This window comes from Balaenoptera borealis, assembly GCF_965194805.1.
Source record: "Balaenoptera borealis genome assembly, chromosome: 8".
Lineage (NCBI taxonomy): Eukaryota > Metazoa > Chordata > Mammalia > Artiodactyla > Balaenopteridae > Balaenoptera > Balaenoptera borealis.
Window position 1 is genome coordinate 78,951,909 of NC_138865.1, and position 21,335 is coordinate 78,973,243.

General features: G+C 44.2%; 1 protein-coding gene and 1 long non-coding RNA gene across 10 annotated transcripts in view; one reads left to right on the top strand and one right to left on the bottom strand.

Moving 5' to 3' along the window:
• Positions 1-12,380, bottom strand: part of LOC309633131 — a 99,449-nt gene extending 87,069 nt beyond the window's left edge. For both annotated transcript variants that reach the window (XR_014247329.1, XR_014247330.1), the window contains exon 1: positions 9,174-12,380. This is a non-coding gene — a long non-coding RNA (uncharacterized lncRNA). The remainder of the gene's footprint in view (positions 1-9,173) is intronic.
• PCSK5 (proprotein convertase subtilisin/kexin type 5) overlaps positions 1-21,335 on the top strand; it is a 465,151-nt gene that overhangs the window by 343,355 nt on the left and 100,461 nt on the right. For all 8 annotated transcript variants that reach the window (XM_082401326.1, XM_082401328.1, XM_082401327.1 and 5 more), the window contains one exon: positions 19,745-19,847. In XM_082401326.1, the coding sequence (XP_082257452.1) occupies positions 19,745-19,847 (103 nt within the window). The remainder of the gene's footprint in view (positions 1-19,744; positions 19,848-21,335) is intronic.

Genomic DNA, 21,335 nt, shown 5'->3' on the forward strand with positions numbered 1-21,335 from the left:
AGCAACTGGGCCCGTGAGCCACAACTACTGAGCCTGCGCGTCTGGAGCCTGTGCTCCGCGACAAGAGAGGCCGCGACAGTGAAAGGCCCGTGCACCGCGATGAAGAGTGGCCCCCGCTCGCCACAACTAGACAAAGCCCTCACACAGAAACGAAGACCCAACACACCCAAAAATAAATAAATTAAAAAAAAAAAAAAAGAAGTAATAAGAGCGCCATGGCTGAGGATTAACCAAGATGACGCATGGTGAGGTACATGGGTGCATACAAACTACCCCCTCCCTCGGCAAGAGAAGGAACCCCTTTCCCAGTCCCATGCTCTGCCCTGACTCTCTCAGGGCAGCAGGATGCTTTTTGTGACTCTCCCTGGAAGGGCTGCTGTGGAACATTTGGGTGGTGGGCAGGGCACAGTGAATTCAGTCTCTGGCTGCCTCTCTCCAGAAGTGTCCTGCCTACAAGGGCTCCTCAGCCCACCTCACAGAGAGAGAACAAGGCTATTGCGTGACACTTCTGCAAGAACAGTATTCCACATGGCTTGCTGCCAATGACTCATCCCAAATGCACAGCTCTTAATGGGGAGCTCCAGAGTTAGGACAACACATCATCTGACTCTTCTACTACGACTTGCCCTTAGAATCTTGGTCTATCAGTTTCCCACAGCTGCTGTAACAAATGACCACAACTTGGTGGCTTAAAACAATACACATTCATTCTCTTACTGTTCTGAGGTCAGAAGTAGGTAGTGGGTCCCACAGGGTAGAAATCAAGGTGTTGGTAGGACCACCCTCCCCTCCTCTCTCTAGGGGAGAATCTGTTTTCTGGTCTTCCAGTGTCTAGCACTGTATACCTTGCACTCCTTGGCTTGTGGCCCCTTCCTCCATCTTCAGAGTCAGCAGTAGCATCTTTAAATATCTCTCTCTGCTGAGGTCATGATGTCACCTTCTTCTATTAGTAAAATCTCCCTCTACCTCCTTATAAGGATACTTGGGCCCACTCTGATAATCCAAGATAATCTCCCAAATCAAGATCTTTAATCACACCTGCAAAATCCCTTTTACCATATAACGTAACATTCACAGGTTCCAGGGATGAGGACCTGGATGCTTCTGGGAGCCATCATTCAGCCTACCACACTCGGAGAGATCATCTAACTCTCTGAGCCACCACTTTTTCATCAGTAAAACAGAAATAATAATATAGCCTCATGAGAATGTTGCTGTGAGACACACTTTAAATCACTAAAGAAATGTTTATTGTGTTGTTAAACACAAAAGAGAAGCAGGCAGCATTTATCTAACATTAATTCATTAACTCTATTCATTTATGCACCTTTTACTAAACACTATGTGTCAAGTACCGTGCTAGACACAGGAGATGTAATAGAATGAGGAACCCCGCCTTTATGGGTTTTATACTGTAATAGAAACAGATAAATGCTAGAGAGAAAGTGACCTGATGCGTCAACAGGGGCTATGAAAAGAAATCAGAGAGGAAATGCTCTACAGGGATATAATAGTAGTTGTTGTCAGTCCTCTGGGCAGGAAAAAGGAGTGGAAGGATAGAGTTGGAGAAAGGGGCCGGGAAGTGCCAGGAGTTTCTCCCGCTTGGAGTCGTGGGTTGGAGACGCTGGGGTGCAGTGTGAGAGATGAGCTAACAGTGCAGACCGGGGTCCAGTTGTGAATGGTCCTACGTGCCCTATAAGTGATTTGGATTGCATCATGTGCTCCAGGGAGCCACTGAAGAGTTTAAGCAGCCCTTCCTCAATATCCCATCCCCCACAGCGATCCAGGGCTCCAAACAGGAAATCCTGAAAGCTCTGGCCCCCTTATTCATATTTAAACATCAAACTTGGCAGAGTTCTCTGTGAAGTGGTACTGGTTTCTTTTTTTTTTTTTTTTTTTTAACTTTTTAAAATAGTTTTATTGACATATAACTGATATACAAAAAACCTACACTTATTTAATGTATACAATTTGATGAGTTTGGGCATATACATACACCCATGACACCGTCACCACATTCAAGGTAATAAACATATCCATCACCTCCAAGGTACTGGTTTCTTTAAGCGCCTCCTGCCTTTCATTGAGACCCTTTGTGATTTATACTTTCAGAATTTTACTTTTAGAGCCTCCTGATATAGTAAGCCATCATCTCCCTTAGACTCCCTGTCAATCTCATTTTTAAAGCACTTGCTCTTAAAAATATCCTTATACCCCCTGGATCCCATTTACCCCCCGTACTCTTTATGGTTCTTTTTATGAGAATGTCCAAAAAATAGATTTGCTATATTAACTATTAGTGCCTTAGGTAGACCACAGTAATTCTGATTGCTCATGCAATATTTTTTTCTAACCTGGGTGGTTTTTCTGAAAAGTGGGTTGATGAAAATTGTGATGTGAATTTAGTTGAGAACGCCTGCTCTCCTGGATGCATGGTCCCCAGTCTGCTCCGTCCCTCCACTTTACCGCCTGAAACGTAACACCCCTCCCTAATATGCTTTTGTCAACCAGTATCATTCTCTCCGTGAACTTCAATATACTGGCAGTACATTTCTGTGCTGGAAAGACATTTTGCATTAAAAAATTGGACGCACAGCTGGCATTCTGCCTGGGGACCACATGTCTAGGAAAGCAGTCATTTTTAACAAAGGATATTACAAGCCTAGATAGAATAGGGCTGGTGTACTCTGAAGCACAAATGTCTAGCCTACTGGAACCAAAATTACCGTACTGCATGTTGGTAATTAACCTTGTCAACTAGCTTTCAGAACAACTCCCGCCTAATGCACACACTCACTTCTCGGGTTCTATAGCTGTTGTTTCTGGATCTCATTACATTCCATTTGCAACCTGCATCTCTGCCACTGCCTCTCGCCAGCATGCTCTGATTTGCTTGCCCCCTTTGCCTTGTTTTTCCCATAGAGTTGATTAGCTTCTTTTTTTTAATTAACTTTTATTGGAGTATAGTTGCTTTACAATGTTGTTAGTTTCTACTGTACAGCAAAGTGAATCAACCATACGTATATCAATACATATATCCCCTCCCTTTTGAACTTCCTTCCCAGTCAGGTCACCACAGTGCATCAAGTAGAGTTCCCTGTGCTATACCGTATGTTCTCATTAGTTATCTATTTTATACACAGTAGCAATAGTGTATACGTGTCAATCACAATCTCCCAATTCCTCCCACCACCCCCCACCCTTTCCCCCTTGGTATCCATACATTTGTTCTCTACGTATGTGTCTCTATTTCTGCTTTGCAAATAGGATCATCTATACCATTTTTCCAGATTCCACATACATGCGTTAATATACGATATTTGTTTTTCTTTCTGACTTACTTCACTCTGTATGACAGTCTCTAGGTCCATCCACGTGTCTACAAATGACCCAATTTCGTTCCTTTTTATGGTCCATAGCATTGATTAGCTTCTAACCATACAAAATTTACTACTTTGTTGTATTTGTGATGTACACTCTATCTCCTGTGCTTCACCAGGGAAGAGACTTGTGTTTTGCCTACCGTTGTATCCCAAATTCCTGGAAGTGTGCCTGGCGCGTAGTAGTTGCTTAATAATTATTTTAAATGAATGAATGCATACATTTCCATGGAGCTATCAGCTATCAGGTGACTCTTTTTTGCATTCCTAATTCCAAACACGTCAATTTATTTTCCAAAATGTTTTGACCAATTTATCACTTGGCAAATAGAGATCCAGGAGAGAGGCTGAAGCTCAGTCCTGTGGGAAAACTCTGGAAAATGGTATAGATCACAGGCCTCAGAGTTATCTCACTGGAGGGACAATGGAATCATGATCTTTATACACCAAATCCCTGGCACTGGTTGAGGAAAACTCCGGGGTCAGTTCCCTGGTTCTCCTGGCCTGCCACGTGCACCGGACAGAGCAGCCTTCCTGCACTGGAGAAAGCCTTGCACTGATACAAGCAGATACTCTCCCCTGGAAGTTGGTTTCCACACATTGATGTGGCCACAGGATGTGTGCAGGGCACCAAAAAAGTCTGCTACAGTTCACAGGGAGAGCAGCAGGGGATGAGGCCAGCAGTGGAGGCAAGGGCCAAAATTTGAAGGCTCATGGATATCCTTCTTTGGAGCTTTATTCTGTATTGAGGGAACAGCACTGGAAGACTTCAGGTAGAAGAGCAGTATCAAATTTACATCTGAGGAAGACCATTCTGGTTAGAGTAGACAGAACAGGGGTGAGGTGGGCAGAGCAGATAATGAGTCCCAGAGACCAATTAGGAAGTTAAATCTATTACATGGGATAGGAAAGATTGGGTGAGAAGTCCTGTGGTGGTGCTGGAGATGGACCCGAGAGATTGTGAGGGATCAAATGTGGGGAAGGGTGGGGTTGAGCATCGGTTCCCCGTACTGGCTTTCCCGATCGGAGGGTGGCGGCACTCACCTACGTAGTGAGTATAGGAAGGATGTAGGTACTGGGGTGAGATGCTAAGTCTTGTTGGACATTTTGGGTTGGAAATACCTGTGAAGTGTCCAGGTGTAGAGTCTGTGGGCAAATGGATATAGGATTATTGAACTCAGGAGACAGATCTGGACGAGGAAAAGCTATTTAGGAATCTCTACTTTATAGAAGATGTTTGAAGACAAGGAAGCAGGAGAAATTCCAAGATAAATAACTAGAAGTTTACCATGTGAGATAAGTTGAATGTTACCGTCAACAACCTTCTGGTATCAAGTCCCTTGCCAACCTAGAGAAAGCATGGCTTCTCTCATCTCTGGGTGTTGCTTTGCCTTTATTTCTCTCTACAATTTCCCTAAATGATTATCTTTCCCCCTCAACATAGCTGAATATGGAGAGGGAACAGACAAACTGTGTGATTTGGGGAGAGCTGGGTAAACTCTCATTGTCAGCTTTTTCATCTGTAAAAAAGGGATCTCCTGGGTGGACATCATCTTGCCTGACAGTCAACTGAAGAAACTTTCTTGAGATGTAGGCTTTCCGAAGTGCTCTCTCTCCTGAACACAAATAATATCAAACTCATACTCTTACCTTCCCAGGCACTTAGCCTGTTTGGTACAAGGACACTCCTCACTGCACCTTCCACAAGCATTGCCTCTGCTATAATGATGAGCCTTTAACCTGCTAATGCTTGTTCATCATTTACCTGAGACTCATTACTCATTGAAAAGCATCTTTTCGGATGGGCACAAAATCCAAGTAAGCTGCTGCAATCATTGTGATCGGAGCCCTTGTAACAACTGACCTTCCTTCTGCATGGGTTTGTACATTAGAGTGTCTACAGATGCTTGACTTTTCTGCCAAACAGCCATCCTGGCCAAGAACAGGACAGCCCCTCCACCGGAATGTGTAGGCGATGACATTTCTTTCACCATCCTGGCATCTAAACCTGACACTCTATCTGGTAACAATGCATCGAGCTCCTGATTGTTTATGGATGGCACTCGGCAGAATGGGCTGTGAACTCCTGCACTATATTTTACTCCATCAACTCTTGTTATACTTGTGTCAGAGAGAGAACACAGCCGCTCGATGTTGAGCAGACCCAAAAAACAGCCACTGTCAAAATCCTGCCCGAGGCATCTGTATAAACACACAGAGCCATGCCAGGAGTCGTGCATTTTCAAAACATCTGCCAGTTCATCCCAACCAGCTTCCCTCACATTCTCAGGCCCTGTCAATGCTACCATCATTCCTTTAATCCCTCAAGTTCAAGTCCATGGATTTGATTCCTTGGTCTCGACCCATCTCCTGTATGCAGGAGTCATCATTTATCAATAATAACAGTAACTGTATTTATTTGTTGCTTATTATATGTCAAGCAGACTCTGTGCTAAGTCCTTTATTAAATTTAGTTGTTACAACAACTTTCTAAAGTTGACTATTTTTATTCCATTTTGCAGCTATGGAAATGAGGGTTAGAGATGGAGCCCCAAATCACACAGCTAGAAAGTGGTGGAGTAAGAATTTGGATCCAGCTTTCTATGTCACTAAACTGTACTATATTCCCGCCTGTGGAGCATTAATCATCTTATCTTCCCCTCCTTTATAAGGCATTTTGAAGTTTCCAAAACATTGTCACAAGGCGTATCATTTGGTCCTCCAAACAGACCAGAGAACGAGGCAGGACGTGTTCCATCCCCACTGTCACAGAAGTAAATAAAACTCAGCGTTTACCCGACTTGCTCAAAGCCACGCATGCCTGAGCCTTGGACTCAAATCTTGACTCCTTTCACTATTCTCATAAATATCATGCTTTTCTTTTTTTCATAACAGCTATTTCTTCTTTCGAAATGACCAATGTATAAAATTTACTCGGAGGCCATTTTGGCCTACTAACTACAAAGACATTTCTACAGGGCTTTCCAAAATTGGAAGAGGAGATAATGAGTTCTCCATCCCTTTTAGTTTTTACTCAAATACTGGGCAGTCACTGAGCTAGAAACCATTGAGACAATTAAGCCTGATCCCTAGATAAGTTCCAAAATCCCCCTCTCCCTGAGATCCTGTGACTCTGTTTTCTCGATGATTTGGTTTGCAATAGCTCCAATTCCCTCACTCCTGGCTTTCTGAAGCCATCTGCTAGCTGACTTTTCAGGCTGTCCCCCCAATTCAGCCAGTCTCCCCTGACCAGGGTGATCATCCACCAAAGTTGTTCTCATCAGTGACATTCTTCCTAAATCTTCCTTGGCTCGCTTTAGCCAACCACACCCATTCGATATACCTCTGCCTGATGTTCCATGATCTATATCCTCTATCCAAACTCAGTTTCTGCTTCAGTCAATCCAAACATTTGCCTGAGTCACAGAGACATCATGCCTAGTCCAGCTCCCCAGTCCTTTGCTTTCTGTGTTCCCCTCCTGAAATATGCTCCACTTTCCCCCCCGCCCTCCCCACCTAGCCACATCCATTTTTTTGAGGCCCAAGTCAATCTTATTTCAGTACAACAAATAAATATTTAATGAATATCTCCCCAAAAAACACAAAACAAGTCTAGGAACAATCTTCTACTCAGGCAGTGAAGCCATGAGGACCTAAAACTGAACAAGAAATGGTCCTGTCCTCAGGGAGGGGTACAACAGGAACAAGCTGCCCTGGGCAACCATTAGGTTTTGAACACTTATTCTACATTGGCTGATGTTCTTGGTATTTTATGTGAGCTGATTCTGCCTGTCTCATGAAGGGTAGACATTAAGCCTTCTTTTCAAATAGCCTCCAGAAAATGTTAGGCAAGCAATAGTACAGGTTGCATGATTGAGATGTCTAGGGCTGCATATTTTGAACTCATCCCCATATACATTCACACGCACACACAGCCCACCAATTACTTGAATTTCCAGTGTAGTAGAAGGGGCACACAACATCTGAAGTCAACAGGGCCTGGGATCAACCCCATCTCCAATATCTTCTGGGAAAATGAGTGCTACAAAACCAGGGTGAAAGGAGCAGAGTTCGGAATCTGACCTCCTGGGTTTAAGTCCCAGCTGGGTGACTGTAATAGGTCCCTTCATATCTCATTGCCTCAACTTTCTCAACAGAAAAATGAGGATGATTAAAAAAAAAAAAAAAAAAACAGCTGTACACAGAGCCCTCCTTTCCCCATGGGGTTATTACTGTAAGGACTGAGCTAATACACACAAAGCACTCAGGACAATTCCTAGCATACGCCATCAGTGAATAAGTGTCAGCTATTTGGATTAGCACTAATTCAGTGAAATTGGACAGATTACTTAAATTTCCTGAGCCTCAGTTTCCTCTTTAAAATGACAGCAGTGCTCACCTCCATAAGCTGGCTCTGAGAATTAAATAAATGTGGAAGCACTGCGGAAGCACCCAGCTGTCCCAGAAAAGGTCCCCTTATCTCCAGGCCAGGGCCCGGACTTCTAATCCCCAAACTACACACATTTTTCTCCTGCCTCTGCTCCTTTTGCCTGCCCATCATTTGTGCTACTGTAGTTAAGTGCTTGTTTTTATCCCACAGAAAATGTTGGCTTCTTACAAATTCATCTTTAGGAAATTACAACCTAAGTCAAGCTCAACGATTGCATAAGCAAAAAACCATTCAAGCTCCCCGAGCCCCGTGGGCAGCTTTTCCACAGCCCATCCCTGCCCATTTTGGCAAACTGTGCCCAGCAGAGACAGGGACCAGCCCTCTCCATCTTCAGGAGGGCTTGGGGCCTCAGGCACATCACACCGTGTAAAATCTGGTTAAGACGAATATCAAGAGCAGCCTTGAAAGCAAAAAGGAGTCAAAGAAGGTCAGACAGCCGCCAGAGGGAGTTTGGGAAGGGGAGGAGAGCCTGACTCACCAGCTCTGCCTGTGGGGATCACAGCGAGTTTCCAGGGAGCGTCAGGCTTCCCGAGTCCTGGACACCGAGCCCTACCTCACCGCCTGGTGGCCGCAAGCCTAAGCTGGAGGCTAGTCTCTAAAGGTCCAGGATGCCCGAACGTGGGGTCTGTTCCCTAGAAATGATGCTGAAGGGCCCCTCCCCTCCCCCAGGACAGTGATGTAACTAGAGCAGGAAGATGCAGTGGCCCCCGGGGAGACCCTGAGGGTCGGCTGGAGGTGGGCTCAGCTGTGAAGGGTGGAGGTCGGGCCCAGGCGAGGAGAGGTTACATCACTTGTGCAAGTTTACACGGGAAGCCCAAGAGAACCCTGGGATTCACGTCTAGGACAGCCAGCTCCAGGCACAAGCACCTCACCTGTTCCTGCCTCTCCCGTCTCTGAGCGGGGAGAGGACAGCACTCGCTTATCCAAGGGCTCAGTGGGAAAGAGAGGAAGCCTGAAGGGGGGTGGGAGGCGCAGGCACTCTGCGGTGGTGCCAGAGGAGGTCCTAGACCTGGATCTCACGCTCTGGACAGAGCCTAAAGCTCTAATCGGACACAAACCATGCGCAAGGAGGCTGGTAGGCAGGGAAACACTTGAGACTCCGTCTCCGACGCCCAGGGCTCCTGAGGCCTCTCCCCTCTCAGCACGAACTCCCCCGCCCATACACAGAACACAGCCACACTCACGACATGCAACCCTGCGCCCGCTGCCACGGTCAGCTGCTCGTGTGTGCCACCGTCACTGAGACAGAGAGGAAACTCTGCAATTTATCCTGATAGCAGCCAAGGAAGGAAGCTAAGTCTAGCAGCCGAGGAAGGAAGCTAAGTCCGTTCCGGGCCACTCACCTAAAGGAGAAGCCGGTCGTCCGAGCGTAGCGTCTACGCCACCGCGGGGCCCAGAATCCCGTGCTCTGAACCCGAGCTGGTGAAACGCTGCTTCTCGGGAGAAGCCTGTGTGCCTTCCCAAACTTCTACCTCAGCAGCCTGAGAAGGGCACAGCCATAGCTCCGGAATTTTCCACAGCTACGCGCAGGGAAAGCTGGCTTTGCTCTGGTCGAGGGAGGCTGGCTCCCAGGGGCTGCTAATTACGTATGGAAATGACCTTGTGTGCGTGGGTTGCGTCGTGCAGCTGAATTGCTTTGAGAGGTCATAGTTCTCCATCTCCAGGGTCATTAATTTGCCTCATTGCCAACGACCTGTGCAGCCAGTACATTCTTTGAATCCCCTTCGGGGTGGTGGTGGTGGAAAAGGCACAATTTGGGATCCAATGAGCCCAGGGTTTGAGTGATGTTTAGAGAGATCATATTTTGACGCTTGAATTCCTTATTGGGTCAAATGAAGATGATAGCCCCTACCCTACCTTATTAACTTGAGGCTTAATGAGGGAACATGTTCAAAGTACCTGATAATTACAACTACCATTCTGTCATCCACCGTGAGAGGTGCTTTCAGGTCTGTTTTCTCACTTGATCCCCACCACATTCTGTGAGAAAGAAAATATTATCCACAGTACACAGAAGAGGAATGTCAGGGAAATATGTGACTTGATTAATGTCAGGCAGCTGGAGAAGGAAGCCAAAATCAAACCCAGGTGGGGATGACTCCAAAATTTGTGCATTTATCCAAAACAGTGCTTCCTACCACGCTGGCACTCCACTGTAGGCACACAGCAAACTTTGGTTCCCTGCTTTATTTCCACACTTGAGTCTTTTCAAAAGCACAACTTGGTCACTCTCAACAAAACATATGGCAGCCTAGCCCTATGAATTGGGAGATTGGGATTGACGTATATACACTAATATGTATAAAACAGATAACTAATAAGAACCTGCTGTATAAAAAATAAATAAAATAAAATTCAAAACAAACACAAAAAAAAATATGGCAGCCTGACTCATCAAATGCTTCCCTAGTCATTAAGGGACTGAGGTGTTCTGGGTGCCATGCTCCATTCAGACTTGTCACCAGACAAACCAAACCATCTCTTAGAAGGCAGCATCCCCTGCCCGAGGATGCAGAGCATTAATGATGACCCAATGAAAGACTAAATTGCCAGTTACCAGCTCAGGTGCAGGTGGAGCCCCAGGCCTTGGAAGGCAACTTCTTTCCCTTTCCAGGAGATTCTCTTTCTCTTAATTAGCAGTTAGGCTGCAACTTAGCACCAGCAGGCAGGGCTTGAGGAAAGACTAAGGAAGGGCGAGGAAAGACAAAGACAGCACTTTGGATGTGTTGATGCAGAGCAAGAGAAGGAGGGTAATTTGAGGATGTTCCCTCCCATGGGCACTGGAGTTGGGGAAGGGACAGCAGTGGTGCCTTGAAGGGTTTAAGAGCAAGAGTTGTTTTTGTTTTGTTTTGTTTTACATTTGTTAACTTAATTTTTTAATTTTAATTTTCTAAAATTTTTATACAATTTTTGAAGGTTACTTTCCATTTACAGTTATTACAAAATATTGGCTATATTCCCCATGTTGTGCAATACATCCTGGAGCCTATCTTACACCCAATAGTTTGTATCTCCCACTCCCCAACCCCTATATTGCCCCTCCTCCCACCACTGGTAACCACTAGTTTGTTCTCTGTATCTGTGAGTCTGTTTCTTTTTTGTTATATTCACTAGTTTGTTATATTTTTTTAGATTCCACATATAAGAGATATCATACAGTACATGTCTTTCTTTGTCCAACTTATTTCACTTAGCATAATGCCCTCCAAGTCCATCCATGTTGCTGCAAATGGCAAAATTTCATTCTTTTTTATGCTGAGTAGTATTCCATTGTATATATTGGTGTGTGTGTGAGTGTGTGTGTGTGTGTGTGTGTGTGTGTGTGTGTATACGTATGTATATATATCTCACACCTTCTTCATCCATTGATCTGTTGATAGACACTTAGGCTACTTCCATATCTTGGCAATTGTAAATAACACTGCTACGAACATTGGGGTGCATATATCTATTTGTATCAGTGTTTGGGGTTTTTTTTTGGATATGTACCTAGGAGTGGAATTGTGGGGTCATATGGTAGCTCTATTTTTAGTTTTTTGAGAAACTTCCATGCTGTTTTCCACAGTGGCTGCACCAATTTACATTAAAAAAAAAAAAAAAAAGAGCAAGTTTTAAAAGCGGTTATTTAGGGATGCTCTTTGGGTAACCATAGCAATGAAAGTACATGACAACAAGTCTCATCTTTGTGCCTGTGTTCAGGACTTCCACCATCACAGAAAACATTTAGATCATATTAAGCTCCTTGGGAAGGACTTTGGGTTTTAACCGATTCACATGCTAGGACCCTCGTTTAGTTCAAAAGTGTCAGGAAGGCTCAGTGGGCGACACTCCTGATAGTTTCCCCTGCCATCTTCATCACCCCCAAAGTGAAGGGAAATGATGCAGCCCGTAAGGCCTGATAGCTCCCCTGCTCACTCACTGGCTGACGGGAAGCTCTAGTCAACAACCTGTCCTTTCAAGTCACTTACTTTCTCAGTACGTGTCTCCCAAGCATGACCTGCCTCAGGTAATGAGCCATGTTTTCCAAAAGGTAAACAAGTTATTTTCTCAAATTATGATCACTTACTTCCAGCGCTGGGTATTGAACCCCACATATCCCCTCACCATGAACACAGCACATTCTGTACAGTTTCTCCCATGAGTAGTGCCTCTGCAGGCACAAAGGGTGGGAACACTGGGGGATAAAATCTTACCTCTGAGGAGGAGAGGGATGGAGTGCCCAAAAGAACCTGTAGAGAGTCTAGGCTCACTTACAGGGAGAGCAGACAGCCCACTAATTAGAGAGACCGTCAAGACACTTTGCACACCTCCAATGGGCAAGAAATGGATTCCTACCCACTGTACACTGCTTACGGGAAAGTGCTCATGGCTTCCCTCAACCACACATTCAACAATAGGCTTTGTAAATGTATTTTGTTTAAATTCAGATAATAATCACACTTATGCCTCTTGTCTTCTCTTGTGTCTGATCTTGGAACCAACTGTTCAGTGCCTTTTTAATTTTAGCATCCCTAACTAGGAAAAGAGTGACTTTTCACTAACATAAAGACAGTGCAGGGCTTCCCTGGTGGCGCAGTGGTTGGGGGTCTGCCTGCTGGTTCAGGGGACACGGGTTCGAGCCCTGGCCTGGGAGGATCCCACATGCCGCGGAGCAACTGGGCCCGTGAGCCACAACTACTGAGCCTGCGCATCTGGAGCCCGTGCTCCCCAACAAGAGAGGCCGCGACGGTGAGAGGCCCGCGCACCGCGATGAAGAGTGGCCCCCGCTCGCTGCAATCAGGGAGGGCCCTCGCACAGGGATGAAGACCCAGCACAGCCAAATAAATAAATAAAATAAATTTTTAAAAAAACTTGCTAAAAAAAAAGACAGTGCAAAATTCTCTTAATTGAGAAGATATACAGGAAACAATCCATCTATACTAGATTTTCATATAAATTGAGGGACCAGAGAGAGGCTACTATAATTCTGGTTGTAAGCTATTTCTGAGGAGGCAGTTTATTTTGGTTGTGGACAGCAGTTAAGAAGTATAGAAAATCCCTTTGCAGAGTTCCAACCAATTATTTTATTCATTCAAAAAAAATTGGGGGATTTCTCTTAAAAGCTTCTAGCCTAGTGGACAGAGCAAGCTGCTTGTAAAATATCAATTCGATAAGCAGAATTGCCTTTTAATAAATAGTGGCCATTTTATCTGAGAAAATAAATTTGGAAGGTATATTCAATCATTGAGTAAATCTGCTTAGTGCAGTATGCCAGCTCAAAGTTCATTTGTTTACACAGTGAATTCCTTTTTGATACCCTTACCTCACCAAGTGGTTTAGAGGAGGCATGTACTCAGTTCTTTCTTTTTATAAATAGCAAAGCTACTTGGAACTCCAAAAGGGGAAATGAATTAGTACCAGGGAAATATTGCAGAAAGAGCATGGCTCAGACTCAGACAAACCTGGGTCACAACCCAACTCTGTCACTCACCTAGTTGAGTGAATTTATGCAAAATTTTTCATCTCTCTGAGCCTTGGTTTCTCATTCACAAAAGGGGCTGTTGTCTGGCTTAAACATTACATATTACAAATACATACAGTATTTGTAATATGGTAGGTGTCGGTGAATGGGAGCTTGTGTGATTGCTGCATCACCACTCTACTCAGGTGTGTTGGCCAAGACTTCACTTTTGATACATTTTTTTAGCAGCCTGACTATGCTCAGGGCCCAAACAGCAGGGAAAAACTAAAAGGATCAACTCTTAATTCCTTGCTCTTCGGACAGCACGCAGGCTGAGGGAAACAAAACATTTGCGAGTGTGTTGGATCCACATTTTACAATCCGTCTTTTTGCAGGAGTGCCAGCCTATGGGGGTGCCAGAGTAGCATTTCACAGCATCTGCACAAACCACACAGAAGAACACTAGCACCTGAGAATGAAAAAGCAATGGGATCAGGAAGGATAAGTCTCGTCAATCAGAAAAGCCTGTGGGGGAGGAAAAGTGGAAATCACTAAGAGGACGAGATAGAGAAGCAGTAGCCCCCAGACACCTCCAGGCTGTGGAAACAGAACTCTGCTTTGAGCTGCGTGATGTTCACTCTGCCTTTGTAACTTCTAATGGAAAGGAAAAACAGTGTTCCATCTGCCAGATGTCTCCATTTTCACAAGCTTTATCCACTTACTCATGTATCTCCATTATCACAGGAGGTCTCCCAAGACTCAGTTTAACAAACTGGATCCCCAAGATGGCTGGTGCTCTTTGGACCCATCCCCAAAGGCAGATAATCCTGAGGTTTTTAGTTAAAATCAAGTTTTGCCCTTCTAGGGAATAAACTCATTGTGTAGACGTGTGTGTGTGTGTGTGTGTGTGTGTGTGTGTGTGTGTGGCAAAATGTATCGTATGTAACATAAAATTTACTATTTTAACCATTATTAGTGTACGGTTTTACAGCATTAATTACATTCACAGCCTAGTGCAACCCTTATCACTATCCATCACCAGAACTTTTTCATCTTCCCCACCTGAAACTCTGTACCCATTAGGCAATAACTCCCCACTTCCCCGCTTCCCCCAGCTCCTGGCAACCTCCATTTTACTTTCTGTCCCTCTGAAGTTGACTACTCTAGGTACCACGTATAAATGGAATCATGCAATATTTGTCCTTTTGTGACGGGTTTATTTCACTTAGCATATGTCTTCAAGTTTCATCATTGTTGTGGCATGTGTCAGAATTTCCTTCCTTTTTTTTTATCAATTTTCTTTTTTAATTACACTATACGAGGTGTGCTTTATTTATTTATTTACGGCTGTGTTGGATCTTCGTTTCTGTGCGAGGGCTTTCTCTAGTTGCGGCAAGCGAGGGCCACTCTTCATCGCGGTGCGCAGGCCTCTCACTATCGCGGCCTCTCTTGTTGCGGAGCACAGGCTCCAGACGCGCAGGCTCAGTAATTGTGGCTCACGGGCCCATTTGCTCCGTGGCATGTGGGATCTTCCCAGACCAGGGCTCGAACCCGTGTCTCCTGCATTGGCAGGCAGATTCTCAACCACTGCGCCACCAGGGAAGCCCTCCTTCCTTTTTAAGGTTAAATAATTGTGTAGACTTTTAGGTGAAGATATTGCAGTCTCAGTTGATGGCCTCATATTCTGAACTTTGCTATAAAACTTCACACTTAATGAGGCCTTAAAAACTGAATTATTTCATTAGTGTATAACTGGTTGAAAGTGTTACTGTTCATTTATTGTAGCTGGTGGAAAGTAATAAATATATGGATTTCTTTTCATGAAAACTGTCTGCACACAGTGGTATCTTAAGTTGGAAACTAGTTGTTGGCATCCTTGCAAAGGGATAGTATTATTTGATTAGCACTTCTGGTTGTAGAAACATTCAGGAAAGTCACCTTCTATGATACCTGGCATCTGAGTGATAAGAGGTCTACATAAACAGAGGTCTACAGATAATTCAGTACCCCAAGGTTGCTCACTGAAATAACGAGATCGAAAACCAAATGGCTGATTTCTCATCCAATGTCCCTCCTATTTTCTCTTACTAATCACCCTTGCTAAAAAGCTGTGTTAAACTCACATCATAATCTACTTATGTGTTTATTAGTTTACTTGGCTTATATATTTATTCGCTTAAATATTACAATAAATTTGACTCTAATCAATAAAGAAATATTACAAGGTACCAAAGAAAGCAAAGCATTTCAGCCGGAGACATGAAGCTCTTCTAGCCATGTAAGCCTAAAAAATATTGCTATGTGAGTCTCAACCATGTTTGGTAGCTGCGGAGGATGTAATCAATGTTTACCTATTCTGGATGATTTCATAAAGTTTATTTATAACTTAGACTTGTTAACACAAACACATTCTGCAATGTCATCAAGAGGTGGAACAGGCATACTAAGGCACTTACTTATACTTGTAAACTTTTAAATTTACAAGTATTAATTTTTAAGCTGTGTCTTCAACTGCTGAGACATCATTCCTCCCCATGAGACCCTACTGCCTCAGTGGCCTTTGAACTATTATAAGATGGGATGAGAAAGAAACTAAAAGGGGAATGAAAAGATTTTGATGACAAGAGAAAGATAATTTGGACATGATAATAATGGATGAAGACACCAGAAGGGAGAGCTTGGAGGCTGAGGAGGAGAACAAAAATATTGACCCCGAAGTCTGTGCTAAAGTGATTTTTCCTAAGAATTTTGTATATCACGCCTGTCATAAACATTCAGCTTCATTGTGCAATGAAAACAGATGACAAGAATTTACTGCTCCAACAACCAAAAAAAAAAAAAAAAAAGCAACTTGACTATGTCCTTGGAATCTGGTTTCTTTGCTTTCAAATGTTCAGTGGAACACTTGTGCCTGCAAGGGCTGGGGGCAGTTGTTTATGTAACTCATTGGACGTCTACATAAATATGAAAAACGGGACAGGTTTCTCTATTCTCATCTGTTCTAAAGCCAGAGTTGGCTCTCAAGTTAAGAGGCATGCAGACTGGAGAGAGATGCACAGTTTAGCTGTCTTACGCTGATTCTCTTACATAAGCTTCTAGGTTATGAGATTTTCTCCATTTTGTTTCCAAATGGTAGGAGGAAAAGACATGTTTTAAGAGTCACTTATCAGGGAAGAAAAATGCTTCCGAAGGTTTTAGGTTGGGGAGAACTTTTATAGATCCGAGGATGGTGGGAGACGTGAAGAAAGGACTAAAGACAGACTGGTGGAGAAATATCCTGAGGAAAGATTGAGAGCATTAGATGGAGATTTGAGAATGGCCAAGAAAAAAGACTAACTTCCTCAGAGACAGAAGACAGGTGAACATTCAAGAAGATAGGAATTTTGACATTGAAAACAAGGATGCTGGGGAAATTCAGTATCTTATCAGAAAATTAGGTAGTGAGGTCACATTCTGAGAAAGAATGGGGAAAGAATGGTGGGACTGAGTCTTGGGAAGGTTGGACTAGCCCAAATGAGGAATGCAAGAGGGAACTAAACAGATGAATGAAGGGATGACCAAGCAGCCTAGGGCACCACCTGGGTAAGCTAGACTCATAATGGGGCTTAAGAAGGTTGTGTCTGGAGTGGGTACTTGAAATCTCAGAGATGGGGCAATTCCAAGTGATGATTATATCTAAGGTGGCACTTTGTCAGTACCAACAGAGGCCATAATAGTTGAGCAGATCAAGGAAGTACAAGGCCAAGCTGTCAGTGCCACCTACTGGCTTACGGAAGCCAATGAGGAGGCAAATCAGATACAGAGGAGAGTTTAAAATTTTCACAGTAATAACTGAATAACCCTTGCTTGACCTAGCCATGCATCATCTGTAATTACAAAGGAGACTTTGGGCGTAGATGTAGGATAACTCGCAGAACCATCTAAATAGCAGTTGATTTAGCAGAGCAAGGTATATTTAGTTTAAAATCCTACCCTAGCATTGACTCTAATATATCGTGAAGATTAAGGTGGATGGCTATCAGGAGTTGGGAGACCCAAACCACTGTCTCAGTTCCTATAGGCATGGATGCCAAGGCAAAGGAATGGCCTTTGCCTCTAGGTCTAGCAGAGTCCAGCGTATGCCCTTGTTCTTTGTTTCAGACTTTAACTTAGACTGTCCAAGAGGTCAAAGACATGTGGCCAGCATTTGGATTATAACTATCTCTTAAAAATCATTCTACTCAAAACTCTTTGAGAAGCCAAGAACAGGGCCTATTTAATTTCTATCTCTAAATCTCACCTAGTACCTGGCATATAGATGTTCAGAAAATATCATGGAATGAATGAGTGAATGAATGAGTGAGTGAGCTGTGCTCTCTATGATCCTACATTTCTCTAGAATACACTTTCTTTGGGTTTAGGAGCCTCTGTAACCCTCCCCCATTCCTGTTCCACTCAGCACACATCTTGTGAAAGACACATAGCTGTCATCTAACTCTGTAAACACAAATTGTTTTCATCAGCCATGTAGGCATGATCTACATCTTCTTACTTGGTCCACCCTGGATCCTCTGCTCTTTATCTGGCTGATGCCTGGACTGATGACTGCTCCATTGGTTGTGCCTTGCACAACAAAAGTGGAAGAGATTTCAGCAAGGGCAACAATTAAGAGGGGAATGGGGGAGCCTGAAAAAATAAAAAAGAAGGCTGCAGAACTATAATGCCTGTGTTGAGTGAGACAGTCACATCTTGAAGTCACCACTCCTACTAGACAGAAGCCCCAGCTTTTTTCTGCCTCAGGACTGCTGATTACCAAGAGTACACCTAGTCCAGTCTAACACCTTTGCGTGAATTAGTAAAAGGTGCCCCTTACAGAGGCAGAGGCTGTCCAGCTTGGTGGGATGAACATGGCGGGGGATTTCCACCTCCACTTGACCATTTGAGAAGGCACCTTGCGCAGTGAACAACCTGCGCATTTACATTCTTTGCCCCTCTTGTTCCTCACTCTTTAGGGGCTAGGACTTCTGGGAGTCAGTCCTGGGCTAAGAGCCACAGTCCCATTCTGAAGGTTATGTATCAGATTTCTGGTCCACACTGTACCTTGGCAACTATTAGAAGGCACAGAAGAACAGAGTCCAAGATGTGCAGCGTGTGCCACTGTTAGATGCTTGCATTGCTCTGAGTATGTACTTTTCCCCATTAGTTAACAAAACCAATAGAGTAACTCTCTGTGAAAGGCTTTTTCTGCCATGTAAGGGCAAACTCTGGTTGCCTCTTCATTTTCACTTTTGTGGTTTAGTGCTAGCAAGTGGAAGATTTATGTAAGTAAGGTTTACCTTACCCAACTCTGCTAGTTCAGTAAAGCTTTGGGAAAAGGCAGAGGGGTAGACTTCCCTCCACTCCTCACCAGTTAGGTCCAAGTTTCCAGGGCTTTTTGCAAGGCAACTACAATAAATCAGGCCGTGAATCTTGGAGTCTGCTTAAGATCCCTCAATCAAACCGAGGGTGAGTCTTGCTCCCTCACTCTTCTGGCTGGATCTCAGATGAACAATGTTCAGACAGGCTTAGGGGCTGTGAAAGTTGGGGCTGAAGTGGGAGGCAAGTGAAGGTTGTGACTCTACTGAAATCTGAACCTATATTTTCTGGGCACGATCAGTTTCCAAATCACACAAAGTGGCTCTTTGGATCAGACTGAAGACACTTTTTGACTTTTTTTTTTTTAAGACAATGTCAGAAGAGGATGAGTGTAGTGTGAATAGAGGGTTGAATTCAATGAATAGACACCCATCATGAGGTAATCACCTGCAATGAGGTTGGCCTCTCTCCACCACCTTTGCCATGGGAGAAATTTTTTAAATGTTCACAAGTTTGTGAGGCTGAACTTGCTTCATGGAAAGTTCATGTGGAAAGGCCTCATCTGGGTCTTTCCTTGGGAGAGATAAACTTTCTAAGTCAATGAAGAATTCTCTGGCTATCTCTTTATTGTTACTCTTTCAGGGTGAGATGCAGCTCACATCTGTCCAATGTCAGCCAACATTCAATTCCCATTTTTGACTAGTAACCACAATCCCCCCCAGAGCGGTGGGACAAGATCTGGGTGGGTCCTACCTGTGGCTTGACTTCAACCAAGATTATAACTGGGCTCTTCGTGGGCCAGAAGCCCTCAGGTTTTAACGGGAAGATAGTAGGAGCTCAGTAAAGGGGTCCTATGGGATGCCCGCCCCCCCACCCTGGCCTCTCCCTACTTATAAAATCTGTAACACATGTTGACTAGATCCAAAATTATGTCATTGCCTCATAACTTTTTGAGGTTCCAACTTCCGGGGCCCTTGGGTGAAGAGCAGACTGGCTGCTGAAGCCATTCAAGGTCTCCTCTCTCTGTGTTGTCTCCATCAGTTTTGGGCAGCCACAGAGGGATCTGGCTGCTCTCAGACTGACAGCCCAGACAGCACTGCCATGCAGAAATGAGATAAACAACTAGATTTTGTTCCCCAGGAGAATACATTGACGAGCACGGCCTCTGCCAGATCTGTGAAGCCTTGTGTGCCAAGTGCCGGGGGCCAACCCAGGAAGACTGCACTGGCTGCCCCGGCACAAGGTGAGTGACCTTTCTTGTATCTCCTGGGGTTGGGAGTTCATGAGATGCAGGATGGAGAGAGGAGGTGCTTACCACCTAGAAGCACCCCTTGGGCCTACAGGAAAAAGAATCAAACTCCTTCCCCTGACACAGAAACCTGCTGTGGTCTGGCCCAAGGTCAGACGTCTGTAGTGTCCTCCCCCTATGGTGCCCCGTAACCACTGTGAGAATCGGTTCCCTGGACACTACAGGGGCTTTCTCATCAGTGAAGGTAGTGGTGGCTTTGATGCCTAGAATCTCATCCCTTTCTGCACACCCATCCCTCAACCATCATCTCCATCTGCGAATAAAATATCTACTCCTATTTCTAGAGTTAGTTCAAGGGTGAACTGTTCTATGAAAGCATTTTTTACCTCTTTCCAATAGAATTAACCTCACCCTCTTTATGTTCCCCTGTGCTCTGTACAAACTTCCATAAGTGCACCTGTGACATTTTCAGACATTGACTTACAAATCTACTTGTTAGACTGTAAGCCCCTTGAAATACTCATCTTTGTATCTCCATTACCTATCACAGTGCTAAGAAAACAGTAGGCACTCAATCAATGTTTGATAACTGAATGAATGAGGAAATAGCAAGTATCCAAATGGGATGAGCATCTTTGCTAATACACTGAGAATTTATAATGAAGAGAGTTGGGAGCCCATTGCATTTTTAATCAACACTCCTCTGATTCTAGCACTTAATGTTTATTGGCCTCATCTGCTCTGATAAATGCGTAGGAAGCAAGGTTTCTCCCAAGACCAGTATAATGAGGCTGCTCCAGTGGCAGGTGAGTCTCTAGGATGGACATTCCCTCTGCCTTGAACAACAGTCATTTCATCTAATTCTTTATCAGGACTGTAATACCCTGAGTAGGAACTGTGATCAACACATAGTAGTAGTTCAATAAATGTATGTGTTATTGAACTTGATGAAGTGTGTAATTAATATCATGAGCTTGGTTCTCCAAATAGCTCCCTCAGAAAGAGAAAGAGAGAGAGAGAGAGAGAGAGAGAGAGGAGGGAAGGAGGAAAGGAAGGAAACACAAAATAATAGTCTTGGACTTCCCTGGTGGCGCAGTGGTTGGGAGTCCGCCTGCCAGTGCAGGGGACATGGGTTCGAGCCCTGGTTCGGGAGGATCCCACATGCCGCGGAGCAGCTGGGCCCCTGCGCCACAACTACCAAGCCCGCGTGCCACAGCTAGAGAAAGTCCACGCGCAGCAATGAAGATCCAACACAGCCAAAAATAAATAAATAAATAAATTTATTAAAATAAATAAAATAATAGTCTTATTAAGAATTCTTAATGTTGTGATAACATTTTCTAAGTGTCTCTTTAAGACACCTATGCCTCTTGAGTTTGCTTTAAGCCAGCTTCAAGGCATGCTATTAGATACAGACAACATTTTGAAAATAGGTCCTTTTTCTCCTCTAACTCCTCACCACATCAACAATCAAATCCCATC